The sequence below is a fragment of the Chenopodium album genome, chromosome 25 (assembly GCF_948465745.1).
Source record: "Chenopodium album chromosome 25, dcCheAlbu1.1, whole genome shotgun sequence".
NCBI lineage: Eukaryota > Viridiplantae > Streptophyta > Magnoliopsida > Caryophyllales > Amaranthaceae > Chenopodium > Chenopodium album.
In genome coordinates, this window is record NC_137858.1 from 3,381,293 (window position 1) to 3,403,282 (window position 21,990).

Here is a 21,990-nt window from a genome sequence, read left to right on the forward strand (position 1 = left end):
TAGTTATCTAAAATTAGTCAAGCTAAGTTAAATCTATTACGAGAATGCGTGTATTATCAGTTATCACTCAAGTTCCTCATTAATTTATGATAGTTTTATTTCCTCAAAAAAAAAAAAAAAAAAAAAATTATGATAGTTTTATTGCACAATTTTTATAAGAGCATAAATTGCATAATCTATAAAATCTGTAACATCAATAGCAGGTGATCAAGGTTTTAGATCCGACTATTTCACTGAAAAATAAGACATTAGTAAATTGTCTGTAGCTTGCCGACACACAAAGAGTGACGAGTATATGATGAATTGAGACATCTTCAATTGTTTACCCATTTTTAATTTATCAGCTTATGGCATATCGCTGTTGTATTATCATTTGGGGAGAGGGGTGGTTGGTCCAATTAGAACATTAATATGACACTTTATACTAATGCCACTAACTGATAAAATAAAGAAGTGACCTCCCTCTCAAAAAATTTAAAAAATGAATTGACCTTAATTAATAATTTATAGATAAGATATAATGTGATCTTTAAACAAAATTGTTCATAATAGAGTTAAGTAACCATGATGAATTTTAATATGTTGATTTATACTTTGTTTAAGTAAAAACGGTACATTTTGTTCCACTTTTATTAAATTTTACTTGTAAAAGCTAGTATAAAAGGAAAGATTTTAAATGAAATACGATAAAAATAAAATAGGAACAACAAAAAGGGATGGAGCCCATGGAGGGAGTAAAACTAAATCGTAATTTTTTTTTATGTGTCAATGTGTCATTACTATTTCTTCATCTAATTGACCGGCACCTCCATAAATATAAAAGTCTTGTCAAATTTTGTTGCCGGTTTCTTTAGTTGATTAGTTCCTAATGCACTAATAGTTGATCATTGATACAATGGGACGTCGATGATTCGGATCCTTACGTTTGCCTTATGATTAGTTTGTTCGTCCATTAAGTTAAATAGGCCCATTTATATATGGGTCATGCCCAACTATCGGATATGATGGGTTTAGGGCCAATGTGACCCATTCGACTCTAACCTTTCTTGAGAGATATTTCATGATTCATAAATAAAATTTGTCACACCTTCCCGCTTGTTTTACACATCCTCCTCTCTTAAAGCACAAGTGCACTCCTAGTGGCGAAGCCAGGGCACCATACCGTCCGGAGAATCTTTTTTTAACTCTAAAATCTGTCTCCTTAAACTTTTCAATTTAACAAAAAAAAAAAAAAAAATAAATTAAGACACAATTACATACGGCGAATGTTCTTAATACCAAGTTTCAAATTTATCATACGTAGTTTCCAAAATCCATGATTGTATCCCCGCCTATTCAAGTCTTTAAGCAATGAGGCCAATGACCCATTTTTACAAAGCTTCTTCGTATAAGTTTAGTATCACTAAATACATTATTAATATCAAATAGCATGATCCAAAATATCAATTATAACAAATAATTTGAGTGTGTATATGTTTACAGAATTAATAAAAAATTGCAATCAAACAATGGAAAAATCAATGCTCTAACAACTAAGCTACAAGTAATCTTTGGTTATATATTTTCACTAAATATTTAACAAAAAATTAATTTAACTCTTTATATTTTTTTTTCATTTTTTCGCAAAGATTTGGTTTTTTGGATTGTGTTTTTGCAAAGAAGAGGAAAGTGGTGAGGACGTAAATATCTGTAGTAAACCTTAGTCAGCATTCTCAGCAATCAATTTCTATTTTTATTTATTTATTTATTTATTTTTTTTGGGTGCACGATTGGGGTAAAACCGTAAAAAGTCTAAAAACCCAGTCAGCAATCATTAATGCAAATATCTGCCAACTTCTGTCTCTCTCTAACTCTTCTTCTCTCTTTCTCTCTACATGTATGGGATTCATTCCGCCATTGGAGAAGCTTCGAGCTTCTTCCCTTATCACTTCTGAGGTATCATGTTGTTTCTTTTTGTCATCATCATACAGTATCAATTACACAAATTAGAATTACTTCGAAATTTGTAACTAATTTGGTAATGTGTTACAGAACCCTAGAATTGAAATTGAAGCATGAAACTGGAATTAAAAATTGAGCATTCTAATCGTCCACTATGGACTTCTCCAGACGAAGAATATATCCCTGAGATTGGTTTATGGAATTCGCGGTGATTTAATAATTTATTGGCAAGGCTTTTGTAGATTTTCATTATCTGAACTTTTTTTTTTAAAAATAATTTTATTCCATTTTTTACACGCAGGGCCAACTACTCTTAATTATCCAATGTTGGAGGAATATGATTTCAGAAATGGCATGGTGAGTCATTTTGACATAAGCAAGACTTTTTTCTATATTGGTATATACACATCTTATCCAATGCTCTTGTTTAGATGACATTGGAGCATCATTCTCTCATTTAGGCTGTGTATGAGTTAAGGTTGTTTTCATGTAATTGGGTAATGACTTTAGTGTGAATGAGATCAATGGGGTGGTTTTCATGCACTAGTGGTTTTTTCTAATAGCTTTGCACAATGCACATTGCTTTGAGCATGACTGGTCTTGGTGCAGTTAGGAGGGTTGTAATATGATTAAAGAAATTGGGAACATGATATAGTTTATTGGGGCTTAAGAACCATAATGGGATCCTTAGAATTCGCATAAAGCCGTAGATGGTCGGTTGTTGTGCAAGTTTCAGCCTTGAACAAGGAATTCCCTTTCTTCTTTTATGATTTGAAGGCGAGCTTAAGAGCTTTGCAACGAGTGGTCTTACATGCAATTTAAATAATAAGAGAGTAAGGTGAAAATTAGCATTTGAGGTAGTAAGACAAAGTCTTTTCTATTCAATCTGATAGACTGATAACACAGTAAGCAATTTTTTCAACTTGGAAGCAAAATCTCAAATGTTTAGCACAAAGTAACCTTCTATTTGGGAATAGTTAGTAGGAATTGTCAGCCTATAGTTACCTTGTGCTCACTATAGGGAAGATTTGGACTTGAGTTACCACAATTATCTGATGCTCTGTTGAGAATTGCAGGTGAATCCTGATCTTGACATGGAGTTGAAGCATCTCGCACAACCACGACCCTACCAGGAAAAGAGTCTCAATAAAATGTTTGGGAATGGTAAAGCCTTTGTGGTTTGTGTGCTTATGATGTAGAGATGGATGATAAGCTCTAGATCAATATCTTGCAGTTGGGGTGTATCTGTTTTAATTCAGGCAGATATTGTCTTAGTTTGTCAAATACTTATAAATTTTGTTTTATACTATAATCTATAGGTAGAGCAAGATCTGGTATCATTGTGTTGCCATGTGGTGCTGGAAAGTCTCTTGTTGGTGTAGCAGCAGCATGCCGTATAAAGAAGAGCTGCCTTTGTCTGGCCACAAATGCTGTATCAGTGGACTAATGGGCATCTCAGTTCAAACTTTGGTCCACTATAATGATGAGCACATATGCCGTTTCACTTCTGACAATAAAGAGAGGTTCCGTGGGGATGTTGGAGTAGTTGTGACAACATACAACATGATTGCTTTTGATGGTAAACGTTCTGAAGAAACTCAGAAGATTATTGAAGAAATAAGAAATAGAGAATGGGGATTACTTTCATAGATGAGGTAACTACTTGTGTTGAAGGACCTTGGGCATTTTAGGGTGATAATGACCTTGAAGTTGAAGGGAAGCTTGTCTAACTTCCCCTTCTTTGATTTGATGTTGCATAGGTGCATATCGTTCCTGCTCAGATGTTTTGGAAAGTTATCAGCACTACAAAGTCACATTGCAAACTTGGGCTTACTGGTATTTACTTTTGCTATGATTTTATTCATGCTATTTATTTGTTGAGTCGATTTGTCGACCATACATAGTTGAAAAAGTGACACCTTTTTTTATTTTTTATTTTTTTTATTTTTTATTTTTTATTTTTTTTTATCAACAGCTACACTTGTGAGAGAGGATGAGAAAATTACTGATTTGAACTTCCTTATCGGTCCCAAATTGTACGAAGCCATTTGGTTGGATTTGGTTAAGGGTGGCTACATTGCGAATGTACAGTGTGCTGAAGTTTGGTGCCCGATGACAAAGGAGTTCTTTACCAAATATTTGAAGAAAGAAATTCCAAAAAATAGCAGGTCTGTGAGATTGTTTTACTTGTTGACTGTTGGTATTTGTGTATTTATTATTAATTTTTTATTACCACCATTGCTATTTGCACTTGATTCTGGAATCCTGAGACCGGTATCGGTTTCCAAAGTTGCTATCATGTAAACTACTGCGAACTTATGTACCCTTTAACCTGAGTTTCAGTAGTTCCTTTTCTCATTGGTTCTATAGCATTTCTATCGCAGAGGCAACTACTGATCTTAGATAACAGGAGAAGAGGAAACCATTTAACCATACTTATCACCTCACTACTTCTTTAAATAAACTAAGGTTGCACTGTGGTTTCAATGATTGAAGTATATTCTCCATGGGGGTTGCAAGAATTTCACTGGTCAGTGCGTGAATTCCATGCTGAATTGGGAATCATCAATTCACATCGTGGATTACTATTAATTCAAATCAGGGTTGACACTTGAGAGTAAATTTAGGAACTATACTGACCCTGCTTTAATTACTTTGGTTATACAGTCTTTAATTACCTTTTGGAATAATTTCAGGCATTATATGTGATGAACCCTAACAAGTTTAGAGCATGTGAATTCTTAATTCGTTTTCATGAGCGGGAGTGTGGTGACAAAATAATAGTTTTCGCTGTTAATCTCTTTGCTCTCACCGAGTATGCAATGAAGCTTAGGAAACCTATGATTCATGGTGCTACCAGATATTGATGGTCACTTGTACAAATGCATTTTGTCTACTTTGGCAATAGCCTAGTCATGCTTATGTTTCTCTGTTTATTTGGAAGCCATGTTGAGAGGACAAAAATTCTAGAGGCCTTCAAAACTTCCAAAGATGTAAATACTATTTTTTGTCTAATGTATTCTCATCCGTCTCTTTTCTATTGTAGTTCATCCAACTCTTTTCTATTGTAGCCCAAATAAAATTCTACCACACTGTTTAATTAATCTGTCTCCACTGAGTGAAAATCTTTGAGACTTCTGTTATATAAGAATTGAATTTTTAGATGGGACTATAATTTGCTAATGGTATGTGAGAAAAGTGTAAGAAAGGCTTAGGGTTTGACGATTTGTGGCTTTATAATTTCGTAAGTAACTTTAAGTATCAGATATTTGTCATATTAAACTTTTTAGCAAGCTGGTTGAATATTGCTTGAATCGCATGATAATATTTATCTTTGTTTGGAGTGGTTTTCTTGCCAAAACAATAGCATAAGTTATTTATATTTTGTTCCTGTGATCTTAGGTAGGCGATAATACCCTAGATATCCCTGAAGCAAATGTGATAATTCAAATTTCATCACATGCTGGGTCTAGACGTCAAGAAGCTCGGCGTCTTGGCCGTATCCTTAGGGCAAAGGTTTGTGCTCTCACCAATTCTTTTTGGCCTGAAGAGGGTGCTTTAATTATATGGTACTACTCTTGTGAGGTTTTTTTTTTTCCTTCTTTTCATCTATTCTCAATTAACCCCTTGTTAGTAAGTATAGAAAAATATAATTCGTTATACTATCTAAGCCTCTTAGGTATGCCCCAGGGTTACTGGAAATGAAATACAGGGACATTGCTTAATTTGTTAAGCATGCAAAGTTTAAGAGCTTGCTCTAAGTGCAGCAGTATTGTGAGGAACCTAATTTTGATCTTGCATCTGGTTTCATATTAATACAGTTATGTGGATTACTTTTAAAGAATCTCTTCACCATTTTCCCTCTAATTGTGTTTTGTTGTAAGAACTTTGAATTGGAAATTTATTTAGGTGCTATCTATTTGCCTTTTTTCTAAAACAAAAATAATTCTTCTTTAATCGATAGGGTCAGCCTGAAGACAGGTTGGCTAGGGGTAAGGAAGAGTATAATGCCTTTTTCTATTCACTTGTATCTACTGACACGTGACTTAGGTACTGTCTTGGATGGTTCCACCCACCCAATTAGACTCCCGGAGGGTATTAGGGACCATGGTAAACATCTCGGCAATTTTTATTCACGGGCAAAAAATGGTCCAAAAAATTACGAAATTGAAGGCTATTATCCACGCTTTTTGAGGAATTTTTGATGTTACGGGGCCGGTGGCGAAAAGTTTTGAGACCCTAGGGGATACATCTTAGTAACATATAATGACGTTTGGAATCATATATGACCATTATATGTTGTCAAAAAAGTCCGTAGTAAATCTGTGCAAGTTTCGAACGGGTAAATTGACCGTTTTAAGGCAAATTGGATGGTTCCACCCACCTAATTGGACCCCCGAAGGGTATTAGGGACCATGGTAAACATCTCGGCAATTTTTATTTCCGAGCGAAAAAATGACAAAAAAATTCCAAAATTAAAGGCTATAATTCACGCTTTTAAAGGAATTTTTGAGGTTACGGGGCCCGGTGGCGAAAAGATTTGAGACCCTAGGGGATACATCTTAGGGTCATATAATGCCGTTTGGAACCATATATGACCATTATATGTTATCGTAAATGTCCGTGGTAGGCTTGAGTTTACGAAATCGGTGCAAGTTACGAACGGGTAAATTGACTGTTTAAAGGCATATTGGATGGTTGCACCCACCCAAATAGACTCCCGGGGAGTATTAGGGTCCATAGCAAGCATCTCGGCAATTTTTATTTCCGGGTCAAAATAAGTAGAAAATTGTTCAAAATTGAAGGGTATAATACACGATTTCTGATCAATTTTTGACATTTTTTCAAAAAATGAACTGAATGTGTTGGATGACTTCTGGGGTCATATAAGGAGGTGTGAAACCATTAAACACCGATAAAGATGTTCATAAATTCTCAAGAATGAGCTTTGACTCTATTTTGAAATTCATGTAATATAGTGATGTCATGTAAGTGTAATAATGTGATGTGACTTGACTATAATGATGTCATATAAGTATATTGAAGTGATGTGACTTGACTATAATGATGTCATATAAGTATATTGAAGTGATGTGACTTGACTATAATGATGTCATATTATTACAATAATTTTTTAATGATTTGATGTTATAATATGATATGAGTTGACAATAATGATGTCATAAAAGTATAATTATGCTATATAAGTGATGTAATGTGGGTAAAATAGTGATGTGATGTGATGTACCCATATAATAGTGATGTGATTTGACAATAGTAATGGAAATGAACACATTATATGATATGATGATTGATTTGACAATAGTGTTTATTCATTGTTACTATTCACATGTGTGTTGATTTGACAATATTGACTATTTATTGTTACTATTCACATGTGTGTTGATCGATATGATGTGTGATGTGTTATGTTGAGTTGATTGATATATTTGAACAAACTATTCATGTTTGTAATTTAAGTATCATATTTTGTCTCATGTAAAGAATCACCAACAACCCAACCTGTCCCGGAGGGTATTAGGGACCTGTGTGTCATGATTGGTAAAACAACTTTTGGGAAATTCTATTATCTTCAATAAGACTCCATTTTTTTTTTTCATTCTTCCTCAATATTTCCTCTTATATGTAGGAGATGTATTACTCAACTAAAAGGCAGCAGTTTTTAATTGACTAAGGTTACAGCTTTTAAGGTAATTTCTTTTTTCTTTTTTTTTTCCTCTCTCTCTCTCTCTCTGGATTCTGGCTAGTTCTTTGCAGCTGACATATGTTTCTCTTTAAATATGAAGGTGTTTCTGATATTTATCAGCTGTCCTTACTGTCATTAGATACTCTGATGTTTAAAGTTATACTGCTGCTGGCTGCAGTTTATTCTTTCGCTTTTAACAAGTTACTATAAACGGATTTGCCATCTTATTTATTGTTTTTCTCGTGTTCGAGAAATGCTTTATGATGGTGTAGCTCCAATTCTTCTTGGCTGGCATGTAATCTGAAATCAGCCATATGACAACTGCCTAGATTTTTTTTTTCTCTATCTTTTTTATTCTTTACTAAATTTACGTTGAGAAATGAAATTGTTCTAGAGTTGGTGTCATATTTGTTTTCTTGCTGAACTTGGATACTTGCGTGTTCTCACTTGATTTATCTGATTTTCTGTTCTTTATAGGCTGATTGGAAACAAGTTTTCTCAAATTAGTTTCCATGCTGCTAGTTATTGATGTATATGCCGTGTAGCTTATGTGCACTTGTACCAGAATAACCACTTTTCACTATGAAGTATGGTTTTTTAATTTCTGCTTGTATTTGGTCCTTTTATCTGCGGACTCTTGCTATCATCCAAATGGGTTTATGCTATACAAATGTGTTTAGTGGTATGATGGTTCATTTCTGCTACAGGTAATCACAAGTTTACCTCCTGATTGTGGGTCAGAACTCAGCTACAGCTCAGTCCAGGAACAGAGAGATTTCCTGAAGAAGGTATCCCACTTTCAACATCTGGCTGCTTTATTTATTTTAATCATCCTCTAGAAAAATGTTACCTGTCTATCCTTGACTCAAATCAAGAATATCTGTTGTTTAACTGTTATTTCTGTATTACTTTAGCATTGAGTTTTGGTGATGAAACTGATGCTCCTTTGGTAAGGGCAAGGTAGTTGGCACTGGAAAAAAGTAATTGATCTAGTACTTTGATTTGATGCTGTATTTAAAAGAGAGCATGATTTAGCAGCTCTTGGTTAGGCTACCCGTCCCGCCAGTCTTCGTAATGGAAGTCACATGTATCATAAGCTTGTATCAAACTATTAATGAGTTTGGTGGTACACCACACACGATACTGCTGAAAAAAAAAAAAAAAAAAAAAATCTGTTATAGTGTCTGATTTCATATTTTGGCTACAGGTGCCAACTGCTGGGGATGAAGCTGTTGATCTGGAGATGTTGGATGAAGATGCTTTTGAGGTAGCCCTTATGAAAGCACGTTGTACCTCAGGATCTATGAGTGTCATGTCAGGTGCTGATGGGATGGTTTACACGGAGTACAAGTAAGAATATCTGTTTTTTGAATGCCATGCTTATCAACCCGTTCTTAGGCTTAAGAGATTTGCAAAATTTCTCCTCAATCTGTTTGTTGCTTGACATTTTTAGACTTGTAGTCAACAACTCTGTTTTGAGATGTTATATCTCTTTAAGACCAGCATTCGTAGGCTATTAGGTTCATTGTGATTTGGCATCTGGTTTTTTCTAAAGATTAAACAAAATCTAAACCCCAGAGATTTTGAGAAATACTGTTGGCTTATATGCTGACCATCTAATGTGCTGTACTGGAGACAAGAGAAAGAGTGGACATGTGAAGAGCAAGCCCAAGGATCTATCCAAACGGCATTTCTTTTCAAGAAGCTTTTCACATCGAGAAATCCTGTTCAGAGTTGATGAGCGGATGAATTGTAAAAAAGAAAAATAATAATATTAAGTAGACATTGTAAATAATATATACTTATTCATTTTATAATAGTTAATTGGCACTCTCCCTCAATTGGATGGTTTGTGCTTAATTGTGATGGAGCAGCTAAAGGGTGCCCTTGACCAGCAGGGGGTGGTGCCATAATTCAAGACCATACAGGGCAATTTATCTCTGGCTTTTCAGCAAGTTTTGGCTACTGTACAGCCTTTAGAGCTGAAGTAATGGCGCTTGTTAGAGGTCTTGAACTAGCACAGAACTTGCAAATCAAGAAGCTTGAAGTGCATTTAGATAATCAGTTTGTGTGAAGATTCTGCCAAACAAGTCCAATGGCAAAGGTGAATGTGTCCATGACATTAATCATTGTCAAAAGCTGCTATGTGACATTCGATGGGAAGTTCGAGTGGTGCATATCTACAGAGAAGAAAAACCGAGCGGCGGATTGGTTGGCCAACCGCGGCGTCTCTCAAGACTCACAACTTAATATCATAAATTCAGTTCCGGAAGAGCTTGGGAGGATTTTGCAGCAGGATGCTAGAGGGGTTACTTTACCTTATATACTTATTCATTTTGAAGAGTTTATAATTTTTATTGACAATATCATCATAATACTATTGCAAAATATGATATAGGAGTTAAAGCGAGTTGAGTTTAGCTTGGGTTCGGTTCCTTTTAGTAACATTGAATCATGTTCAGGTCAAGTAATCGGGCTGGATAAGAAAGCGACAACTTTATTGTGACCTAATAAGTTGTGTGTAGATTTATTCATAGTCCAAAGATTACCATCGGTTAATTTTTATTTAATTAATAAATTTGATTGAATAATTATGGTCATGGATAGGTCTCTCTTTATTTATAAAATTGTTTATGACTTTTGGATGAACTTTTTAATAAGATGAATTTCTAATTTTTGTACGTGTTGTATATATATGGATAATTATTATGTGACCAATATGGACCACCACCAAAGGACGTCCATATTGAGAATCAATTCCCTTAAAAATTTCTTCCTCCCCTATAAATATAATTTTCGTCGGTGTCCCATGATTTTAGCTTTGATAGAAGATAGAAACTTGTGTTTTTGGCGTCATCTACAAGCTTCTTAAGTCCATTTGGCAAATTTAGATAATTGCCCCCAAAATTCAATTGAAATTTCCCACCCACCTTTTTTAGGAGTGAAATTGAAATGATTATGCTAGTCTAGTACTAATACTAATGTTTTTAATAAAAGTCTTTGGGCCTGTTTTGACTTTTGAGGTTAATTAACATTGAGGTTGGTGTCATATACTTATATGTACTGTGTTATAGAACTCCATTAAGCATACGAAAGAGAGTTTTCCTTTGATTGATTAATTTCATTCATTATCATTATTAGTCTCGCAAGGGTTCTATTATGGCTTGTGTTGTGGCCTATTGAATAGGTAGGGTTTCTACTTTCAACTTTTTTTTAGGGATGAGTTGAAATTTTATCCAATTAAAGGATAGTATAAAAATTATAAATTAAACAAACATGGCAATGCCACTCAACCCCTATGAGATCCTTCAAAGAAGGTTGTTTATTCGATTGGAGGATCATCGAAATAAACCAACTCTCCTCAACAAAAAATTTGAAACTTTCAAAATAGAGAAATGCAACAATAAATATAAAATTAAGAATTAAAGGACTTGATATGCAACATATTGTCGTTCAACTTTATCACTTCCCAACTTTAACAATCAATATCTTTATGCAACACATATTTCAACTCCAACCCTCTCCATCCTTGATAAAAACATTAATTAGCTTGTATAACTCAAAATCCAACCAAAAAATTGCTATATTACTCTCAAAATATATCTTTTAAATATTAATTTTCTACAATATTTTACATATTAAAGAGTACATATTTTTAATAAATTAATTAAAATTTAAATTCATATTCAATATATTCTCCGATAAATTATTTACAAAGTATATATATTCAACTTAATACATGTAACTTTTTTTTTTTTTTTTTGAATAAAACTTATTACTCCATACATGTATCTATAAATAAAAGATGTACATCATAGGCTCTAGCAATCTAATTGCTCAAAGGAGTGAGAAGTGGAGGGACGGTTAATCCCCCCCCATCTCCCCCCGTGTGACCTGAGTTTGACTTCTCATCTCCCCTACTGGCTACTGTGATACGAGGCTGGAGTCTGGAGGGGGATCCCCGTATCTTACCGTTAAGAAAAACCTAATTGCTCATTTGCTCAAAGAAGCTCGGCTTACACAAGGTTAAAACACATTATTTTTTTTTTAAAATACATAAATTAGTCGTACTAATGATCTTAGAAAAGAGTTGACAAAAGGTGGGGTCTTCAAAATAGGAGCAGTGGGATATGGCCGCATTTGGCAGTTTATGGGGTAGTTATAATACGTAGTATAAATTTAAATAAGTCACCATCATTTAATTTAACATGATATCAAATCTCTCCTTCACTAATCAAAAAGACAACAACGCCCAAATTTCTCCGAATTCTTACCGCAATTTTTTTTTCGTATCTGGGTCCCATTTAACTTTAATTTGTTGGCTTATGTCGCCCTAATCCCACAATCATTCATTCCCTTGAAAGTTGGCTACCTGCTAATTACTGTAATTAAGGAGTTAACAGTTTTTATTGTCATTATCCTCATAGTAATAATGATAAATACGAGTTAAATGTTTTTACAATGTCTAATCAATTGGCATATGCCGAGCGACTCCAATGGCAAGCTAATTGTCAAATTAGCTTGTCATGCCACATAAGCTTTTAAGTTAATTATCTTTGTAGCTAGTTTGATCTACAATGGCTAGCTATTAGCTTATTATTTAAATTATCAATTTATTATTTTAAAGTTAATTACTAATTGACTTTTAGCATTTTCTTTTTGGCAAGTTTTATTCAAGCAAATTAGCTTGGCAAAGCTAATTTGCTTGACTAAGCTAATTACATATTTTTGCTCCAATGATCAAAGTAGTAGCTAGGGATTATTTAAAATTGCAAGCAAGTTCTTAGCTACAACCATTGTAGTTGCTCTGGCTATAATCTACACTTTTTTAGGAAATTTTGAGAATTCGGAGCCAGGTGGAAAAAAATATTGAGACCCTATGGGATAAATCTCGGGGTCATATAATACCGTTTAAAACCATATATGATTATTATATGTTGTCATAAACGTACGTGGTAGACTTGAATTTACGAAATCACTGCAAGTTATGAACGGGTTAAATGACTGTTTAAGGGCATATTGGATGGTTCCACCGACCTAATTGAACACCCGGAGGGTATTAAGGACCATGGTAAACATCTCGGCAATTTTTATTTCTGAGCGAAAAAAGGTCAAAAAATTACAAAATCGAAGGCTATTATCCACGTTTTTGAGGAAATTTTGAGGTTTTGGTCCCGGTGGCGAAAAAGTCTTGAGACCCTAAGGAATGCATCTCGGGGTCATATAATGTCGTTTGAAACCATATATGATCATTAAATGTTGTCATAAACGTTCGTGGTAGGCTTGAGTTTACGAAATCGGTGCAAGTTGCGAACACCGTTTCAGGGTATATTGGATGGTTCCACCGACCCAATTGTACTCCCGGAGGGTATTAGGGATCATGGTAAACATCTCGGCAATTTTTATTTCCAGGCGAAAAAAGGTCAAAAAATTACAAAATTATTGAAGGCTATAATCCACACTTTTTGAGGAAATTTTGAGGTTTTGGGGCCCGGTGGCGAAAAGTGTTGAGACCCTAGGGGATACAACTCGGGGTCATATAATGCCGTTTGAAACCATATATGATCATTAAATATTGTCATAAATGTTCGTGGTAGGCTTGAGTTTACGAAATCGGTGCAAGTTGCGAACACCGTTTCAGGGTATATTGGATGGTTCCACCGACCCAATTGTACTCCCGGAGGGTATTAGTGATCATGGTAAACATCTCGGCAATTTTTATTTCTAGGCGAAAAAAGGTAAAAAAATTACAAAATTGAAGGCTATAATCCACACTTTTTGAGGAAATTTTGAGGTTTCGGGACCCGGTGGCGAAAAGTGTTGAGACCCTAGGGGATATAACTCGGGGTCATATAATGTCGTTTGAAACCATATATGATCATTATATGTTGTCATAAACGTCTGTGGTAGGTTTGAGGTTACGAAATCACTTCAAGTTGTGAACGGGTAAAATGACCGTTTAAGGGCATATTGGATGGTTCCACCGACCTAATTGGAATCCTGGAGGGTATTCGGGACCATGGTAAACATCTCGGCAATTTTTATTTTCGGGAGAAAAAAGGTCAAAAGATTACAAAATTGAAGGCTATAATCCACGCTTCCTTGAGGAAATTTTGAGGTTTCGGGGCCCGATGTCAAAAAGTTTGCAGACCCTAGGGGATATATTTCGGGTTCATATATATAATGTCGTTTGAAACCATATATGATCATTATATGTTGTCATAAACGTACGTGGTAGGCTTGAGTTTACGAAATCACTTCAAGTTGTGAATTGGTAGAATGACCATTTAAGGGCATATTGGATGGTTCCACCGTCCCAATTGGACTCCTAGAGGGTATTAGGGACCATGGTAAACATCTCGGCAATTTTTATTTACGGGCGAAAAAAGTCAAAAAATTACAAAATTGAAGGCTATAATCCCCGCTTTTGAGGAAATTTTGAGCTTTTAACGCCCGGTGGCGAAAAGTAGCAGTCGTGATTCTTAATGATTCTTTCTCCACTAATGATACCTTAATATGCAACATTGAAAGTACAAGTTTAAACTAAGTTTTGGTGGAGTGGTAAATTATTTCATAATCTTAATTTAATGAAATTGGTCAAAAGTAAATACTTGAAGAATTATTGTTTATTGTAATGTTTCAACTTTAAAGATTTGCCGAGATCAAATGAGCTACAAATGTTGGAAAATATGGTATGAAAGTTGAAACATTCGTTTCTAAGCAAGCAATTTATAAATCGTGCTATTAAAGGTTGTTCAAGAGCGCGTTGTTGATGCGATGTTTGTGATTGGATTGAATGTAAGAAATTGTTTTGAAATAAACTTGAGAAGGTTATGTTCCTTCTTGACTTATACTCAAGGAAGAGTCTACCTTTTTATTATTGTTTTTGTTTTTATATTATAAAGAGTCCCAACGATATTTCATTGAATTCATCACTTTAAAAAGTTATTAGTATGGTGTATGTCTAATTTTCTAAACATACAATTAGTGTGTTTTAATGTATTAGCCTATTAGGTGATACTATAATTTTAGTTTACTCAAAATATTACTCCCTATATATATTGATTAATATTACTCCATATATTAATTTTCTATTTGCAAAGGCTTACACTTTGTATTATGTTTATTTCTTTCTATATATTTAATCCGTGAAGAGAAAAATGTGAAATTTAGATATAATTAGAATCCTTATAATATAATCTATCATGAAGTTTAATTAATTCATGAATTACAAATATTGATATTATTATATTAGTCAAAGAGACATTGCATCAACATTAATTTTGATCTACAAATTATATGATATACGGAGTGTAATAAATAATGTCGAGTTCTAATTAATTATTTTTGAAAGTCATTAGAAATTAGTAATACTCGTATGAAATAACCCTTGTAAGTTGTAACCTATCGATACAAAAGTACATAGTTATCGTAATTTGTTAGCGAATCTCTCATTAATAAATAGGCAATTGTGCCTTAGCTCCTACTACTATTCTTGAAAAGAAAGAGCTCTAATCAAGCTCACAAGTCTAATTAACAATCAAAGCATCTACCTTAGAAAGGTAGTTGTAGATTGGTCCGACAAATATTTCAACTCCAACCCTCTCCATCCTTTTATAAAAAACATTAGCTTGATTGACTCAAAATCCAACCAAAAATAATCAACCAAAAAAAATAAAAAAATAAAACTCCAAATAAAATTGACTGAAAGTGGAGGGAATTATTAATGAGCACGCCTGCCCAGAGGGAATGTTTGGGTGGACCCTCATTAGACCAAAAAAAAAGTAGGGTTTGTCAGATTTAAAATTATTTTTTTTATTTTAAAAAATAATTAAATTTTAATATTAAAATTTATTTACCTTTATCTAAGGAGTAATCATAGTTGTAATAACAGTGATTGTTTTAAGTAAAACAAAGAAGGGTGGCTAACTTAGAAACATGCAATAATAATGATGAACATTCATGGATATTGATGGGCCAAAATTTTAAATATGGGGTCCTCTTCTACATGAATTATAATGTGATTAGGTGAGCTTTTGTTGAGGCAGGTAAACTTTTTTTTATTATTTTTTTTATCATTAAGTTTATATCATGTAGTGTTTGGATTTAAATTATTGATAATATATCCTATTTAGTTGAGCAAGTTGTATGAACTTTAATTTAGTAACATACAGTAAGTAAGACATAGATTTCATTTGAGATTAATGGGCAACAACAGGCTCCAATATCATTGTCACACCATTTAATTAATAAATATCATACTATAATAAATATATATGACCTTATTTATCCTAAATAAAACTAGTATAGTAGTCTATACTATAGATTAGTCGTATAATATGATATGCTTCAATTTCCTATTGGCTTCATGGAAGTGGTTTTCAAGGCTGGAAGATTCTCTCATTCACCTTCTTCCCAAAATGGATAAAGATGTCAGATTTCACACCCTTCAACATTATTCAGGAATAATAAAGAGATTGAGAAAGAATGTCTACATTGGTAATCACGAGTATTTAACCAAAAACAATACTTAGGATGGTGTTGTATTGTATGTACCGATTCACTAATTACAAGACGTTTTGAGTTACCCTAAAGAAAGTAACAAGCTAAGTTATCTTTTGAAATGGAAAATATCGTCTATGACCGTCTCTTGTAAGATTTTGCCGGATAAGTAGTATGTGCTGATATGCCTGATTATTAACTCAGGCCATTAGTAAATAAATCATCAAGCACTTAATTAATTAATAAAAAAAAAGATACAAAAGTCTGATTAAAAGGATTGCCTTAATGTTATAGATAGAAGAAGGTATGAATATTAACCATGAAAGCTAGAATTTATACAGTTATACATTCACCTCTTCTTCTATCTCTAACCTACTAAGAACCCTTAATGTAAAAACCAAAAAAAAAAAGCCCAAAACCCTAAGTTAAAAAAGAAAAAAAAAAAAAAAAAAAAAAAACTCCCAGGACTATTACATGAATATTATCATCAAATACAACAATTAAGATGTACCCCTATTATATATATATGTTAGTTTTTGAAATAAAAAAAAAAAACCCAATTAAACAAGTGAGCAACCATATAGTAAAAAAAAAAAAAAAGATAAATATGATTGTTTGATCTTCTAATTACTTTATAATTACCATGTGCCACCACCTAACATACCACTCCAATAACCATGATGATTATTATTGTTGTTATTATGATGATGATCATTTCCTCCTTTGTTTTGATCTTCAATTTCTTGTTGATGATGATGATGATTTGTTGTTGGTGTTGAGCTAGCAAGCTTGTTCATATCAGCAAATGGAAACAATAATCTAGCAGAATTAGCACCACCATTATTTGATCCCACATTATTATTATTGTCTCCTGATCCAACCATGCTGTTGTGATCATTCGGCGGCGAAAACACATCCATGTTTGGCTTGAATTCTTGCAAGTTTGGGAACCCTGAGGGGTATAGTGTGTTGGAATCCGGCATTGGCATTGGCATTGGCATCGGCATCGGGATCGGAACATAAGGGTTTAGGCTTCCTCTAGATGCAATCCCTGTCCTAAGAAGCTCAAGGGCTGAAATTGGGGTTGTAGAGGTGGTTGTACTACATGTGTTAGTTGTAGTACTAGAAGAAAGATTATTGTTGTTGTTATTGTTGTTGTTGTTGTTATTAGCATTGTTGTTGTTATTAGTGTTCATGATATTAATTGGCTCATGATTTTCATTGTTGTTATTACTAGGGTGGAAAATACCTTGCATAGGAAAAGCAAGGTTAAGATCATGACCTTCAAGGAATTTAGGGTTTTGGTGTGAGGCAGTGATTAGGTGTGACAAAGAACTTGGTGGGTTTAAATCAGGGATGAGCTTAGTGGGGTTGTTGATTGATGGGTTTGAGGTCGACGATGACAAGGACGAGGATGATCTCTTGTTCTTCCTAGAGCCACCACCAACCGGGACGTTTCGTAAAGAGCCACCTTGAGTCCAATACCTTCTACAAGTCTTGCAAAAGTACCTTGGTTGAGTAAGGCTGTAGTTGTTGTAGTAGCAAAATTTGGTGTTGGTAGAATTACACCTTGGACAATTGATGTTTTGATCTTTTTGAGGCCTTGCTTTTCTTTGATCTCCAACATTTGGTGGTGTTGCCCTTGAATTATTTGTAGGATTATTATTGTTGTTTGGGTTGTTTGGTATTGCTATTTCTTCCATTGCCCTCGAAAAACCAGCTACTTGCTGATGCTACATACCCCCACAATAACCAAGAAAAGATAAAGTAAGATAAAATAAAATAAAAAGTTGCAAGTAAAAAAAGCTAGATAAAGTGATTTTCATCTCAACACTTTTATAAGAAAATTGAGTTGATATATGAACAAATTAAATTAAACAATCTAATGAAGCTATAACATGTAGATCAGAAAGTGTATGTTTGTGTATGTGCGCGTGTTACATATAGTAGTGATTGCAACAAACAAAGAAAACAAAGTTTATGTTATATCTTTTTGAATTTGAGATTGAATTGATGTAAAAGTAGATCACTAAAGAAAGAAGAAAACACACAATAATTACTAATATTACCTTTTCTCTAAACACTACTACTACTATAACATACCCTTTATGTATTTGTTTTTCATATCAAAAACTAAAAAGGGTTAAGGAGAAAAGGAAAAGTGAAAAGCTTTTACATGTTTCAAGAACAAACAAGAAAGTTGAACAAACAATAAAGAAAAAAGGGAGAAAAAGAGAGGGGAAAAGGGAAGAAAGACATGGAAATGACTCCATTAAACATCTTTCAGAGAAAAGTTTCATGCACATAAAACCAAATTTCACCAAAAAGGGTTTTTATTTTGAAAAAAAGCCACTTTAATTTTGTAGATCTTTAGTTTAAAACCTAAAGAAAAACTAAACTATTTATCAGAAAATAAACATGAATTATTATTATTATTAAGTTTAATTAAAAGGTAAATGGTAATAATAATAGTTGAGCATGATAGATATATAGACATACCTGTGGCCATTGAGCAGCATCCATGAATCCAAAGGAAAAAAGGTGAAGAAAAAGGCAAGAAAATAGATGAGATTAGATGAGATGATGTCTTTTGAGATGAAAAGAGGGAAGAGAAAGGCTAAGAGAGAAAAATAAAAATCAGCTCCTTTTAATTTTGTCTGCAAATGGACTTAATTTTGCAAGAAAGAATGTTTGTGATTGTTTGTGTGATGGCTTTATGTGTAGGCCTCTCACTTTATGATGTAAGAGAGATGGCCTATGACCTTGATGGGGTTTGTTTTGACGTATGTTCCTACCTAGTCTCTTTTACTCTATCATACATACAAACTACTTTTATTTACTCTTCAGTTTCTCGCTTCAGTGGATGTTAACTAGTTCAATTGGTTATATTGTTGATCTGAATGATGGTATATATGACTTAAAGTCAAATTCTATATATATCATTAATTATTCTCTACATCTCTCTTTAGTCTTTACACTAAAATAAAAAGTCCCCATACTCTAATAAAAAACAAAAATAAACTTGTGCATGAATGTACATCAATTATATAACACGAGATTAATATATATAGATTGTATTTAATCAACTTAAATTACGTAAAAGTTAACTTTTTAGTGTAAATGGTAAGATTAATTTGATTATAGGGTATTAAGTGTAGTTGTATACGATAATACAACCTTGTTATACATCATATATTATGTACTCCATAATAAATTGTACTTTTTGTAATTTCTTCCTCAATTGGCTTTGAATAAAAGTATTAAGAAAGTTCAATTATATATACCAATACTTGGAACACCATGAAATGATTTTTTAAAAACATTTTAAAATAGTATATGTGATAAATATTTTTCAATAGTGTGAATATATGTTAATTAGCTGGACTAATTGAGTCTTAAATTTGATTAAATTAATCGATCATAGTAATGATGAAATGTAATTTTCAGATTATTTTAAACATGTTATTTGAAGATGGTAGTGGAGCGCCTTCAAACAAATTGTGTATAATATTCTTTGATTGTGGAAATATGATGTGTGCCTCCTGTGGTGGGTTTTCTGCTTTTTGACCAGAAGATAGGGAAAATTTTTATTCTTTGTTCTCTCCTCACCTTTCTCTCATTTTTATATGTTTTATTATTACCATTTTTCTATTGCTAGGTAAATTAGGGCTTAATTATTTTCTTTCATACTAATTATGATACATGCATAAATGATTATTCTAAGCTCTTTTACATTTCAAGGTTATTATCTTATTAATAATGTTTGCTAGCTATATATATGCAGTGTATACAAATGAAAACAAAAAAAAAAGGTTAAGATACTTTTAATTTAGAACTTCTCCAATTTCAAAATGAGTGTTTATATTTATATTAATGAAGTTTAGTCATACTGTTCACACTTCATGATAATATTACTTATATCATTGATATTTAAATCTCATCGAGGGAAATAAAGTTCATTTTAAAAAATGTAAATGATGACAGTAATTATTAAGGAATAAATCGATAACTCAAGAACACATTAGAGATAACATACATTTGAAAAGAGCATATTAATATATACCGCGTTTTGATATCAAATAGTGATTTACCCCTAAATACAAATGAGTACAAATAGTAATATGTCACCAAAAGGGCATAAATTATAGTCATGTTGATCAACGTTACTGTCTCTTCACATCAAATAAGCATATAAAAAAGGTTAATACAAATTCTTTTTTTGCTCTCTCTTTCATGCTTTAAGATAAGAAAAAGTATGTTCCCTGGAATTGTAAAGAGAGTCTTAAGAAACCGACCTTTTCTTATGCTCCGTTGGCCTTTGATTCCGAGAATTTCTCCAGCTCAGTCTTATTAATTTGTTCTATAATTATTAATTAGTTACCCCTTTTATTACAAAGTGGATATCAGATCATGTTTAGACCTACTTTCGTACATTATTATTTTTATATTGTGCTGTAATGTATAGTATATGGTTTTTAATTGGGATTTTGTTAATTGTCTTAATCTGTTAGTTCGTATTAGAGTAGGATTAACTTTCGTCCAGTAATTTACTATATGTATTTTTCCTGCTTATATTGGAAAACAGATGTCAAGCAGTGATGTATATATTAATTTTTATAATTATGTAACATTAGTATAAAACAATATACAAAGTATTTTTTTTAGATGTCTCACTGAGTCACTACATGTTTGTATCAATCATCATGTATTTATCATTCTGTTATTATTATTGTAAAGAAGGTTCGGTTGGATGAGAAGAGCTTACAAGAAATTACGTATACTCGGTAATTTTCAGGTCTATTATGTTACGTGATAAGGTTTACATTTTTGATGCATTTTAGAAACACGCAAAGTTAGTATAACAATTAAATATAAAAGACCAATATATACTCCGTTTTAACATAAGGATTGGATGACTATCCGATTCCTAAATATTATCTTAATTCACCAAAGGTAGTACAAACTACAAAGTACGTACGTACAGTACGCACTCTGTTTGTTTTATGAAACAATGAGCATCCTATGACAAATTGACCGATACTTATTGCTTGAAATAGGCAGAATTAAATACTCATGTCTCAATCTTACTACAGCTTAAATTGGTGACTATTTAAACAGACAGATTTTGCGTAATTAAATTAGTGGACAAAAAGGTCTTCATACAGATCATCATAATTAAAATCATGGACTAATACTAGGCAGTGATAATATATTTGGCTTTGTCAGATTAACATTTTTAGAAATAATGCTTATATAATCAATTGACATTAATCAAAAAAACAAAAACGAAAGACAACTTAATTAAATTAGGTAAGCAATTTCATATTCACTCGTGGCCGTATTTATTAGTTGCCCTAAGTTAGCCAAATATGCTTACTTGAGTTCATCAGTATGATTCTATAAATGGTGAATTATTTGTCAATTGTCATGTGTGAGAATCTTCACATACATCGAGGAGTTTTAGTGGATATCACACTTAAATTTTTTTGGTAAACTCGTTCTTTTTGAATAGACTAGATGTATACTAGGTAGATTTATAATTGGAAGAGAAACTAGAAAGAGGTAGGTTTAGTTTTGCAATATTCAAAAATGAATTTGTAAGATCAAATTTAGGAAATAGATAAGAGGGAATCATAATGAAATAGTTGTTAATCAAGACTAATAAATTTGTGGATTATGTAATTAAGTCGACTGCATTATGGATTTTCCAAATTTTGTTAATTTAGACCTTGTTTATTTCACCTTATTTATATTTATTTCTTATTTGTGTTTAGAGAGCTAAAAGAGTGTTTCTCAAAAAAAAAAAAAAATAAAAAATAATAAAGAGTCACAAAAGTGAA

The 21,990-nt window shown here is 32.8% G+C and overlaps 1 protein-coding gene and 1 pseudogene across 2 annotated transcripts; one reads left to right on the forward strand and one right to left on the reverse strand.

The window, feature by feature from the left end:
- The first annotated feature begins 1,816 nt into the window (after window positions 1–1,816).
- LOC145613024 (general transcription and DNA repair factor IIH helicase/translocase subunit XPB1-like) lies at window positions 1,817–10,233 on the forward strand (annotated as a pseudogene). The gene is made up of 14 exons (XR_014106850.1): window positions 1,817–1,935; window positions 2,079–2,149; window positions 2,243–2,298; window positions 3,018–3,105; window positions 3,261–3,596; window positions 3,702–3,777; window positions 3,917–4,141; window positions 4,438–4,544; window positions 4,638–4,756; window positions 5,105–5,126; window positions 5,344–5,526; window positions 7,827–7,943; window positions 8,356–8,436; window positions 8,856–10,233. The product of XR_014106850.1 is annotated as a general transcription and DNA repair factor IIH helicase/translocase subunit XPB1-like (transcript).
- A 6,461-nt stretch (window positions 10,234–16,694) lies between these two features.
- On the reverse strand, window positions 16,695–18,796 carry LOC145614890 (dof zinc finger protein DOF2.5-like). The gene is made up of 2 exons (XM_081669961.1): window positions 18,650–18,796; window positions 16,695–17,883 (listed from the first exon to the last, which is right to left on the reverse strand). Exons 1-2 carry the CDS (start codon window positions 18,671–18,673, stop codon window positions 16,789–16,791), a joined length of 1,119 nt encoding a protein of 372 aa, XP_081526087.1. The 5' UTR covers window positions 18,674–18,796; the 3' UTR covers window positions 16,695–16,788.
- Window positions 18,797–21,990: the final 3,194 nt, after the last annotated feature.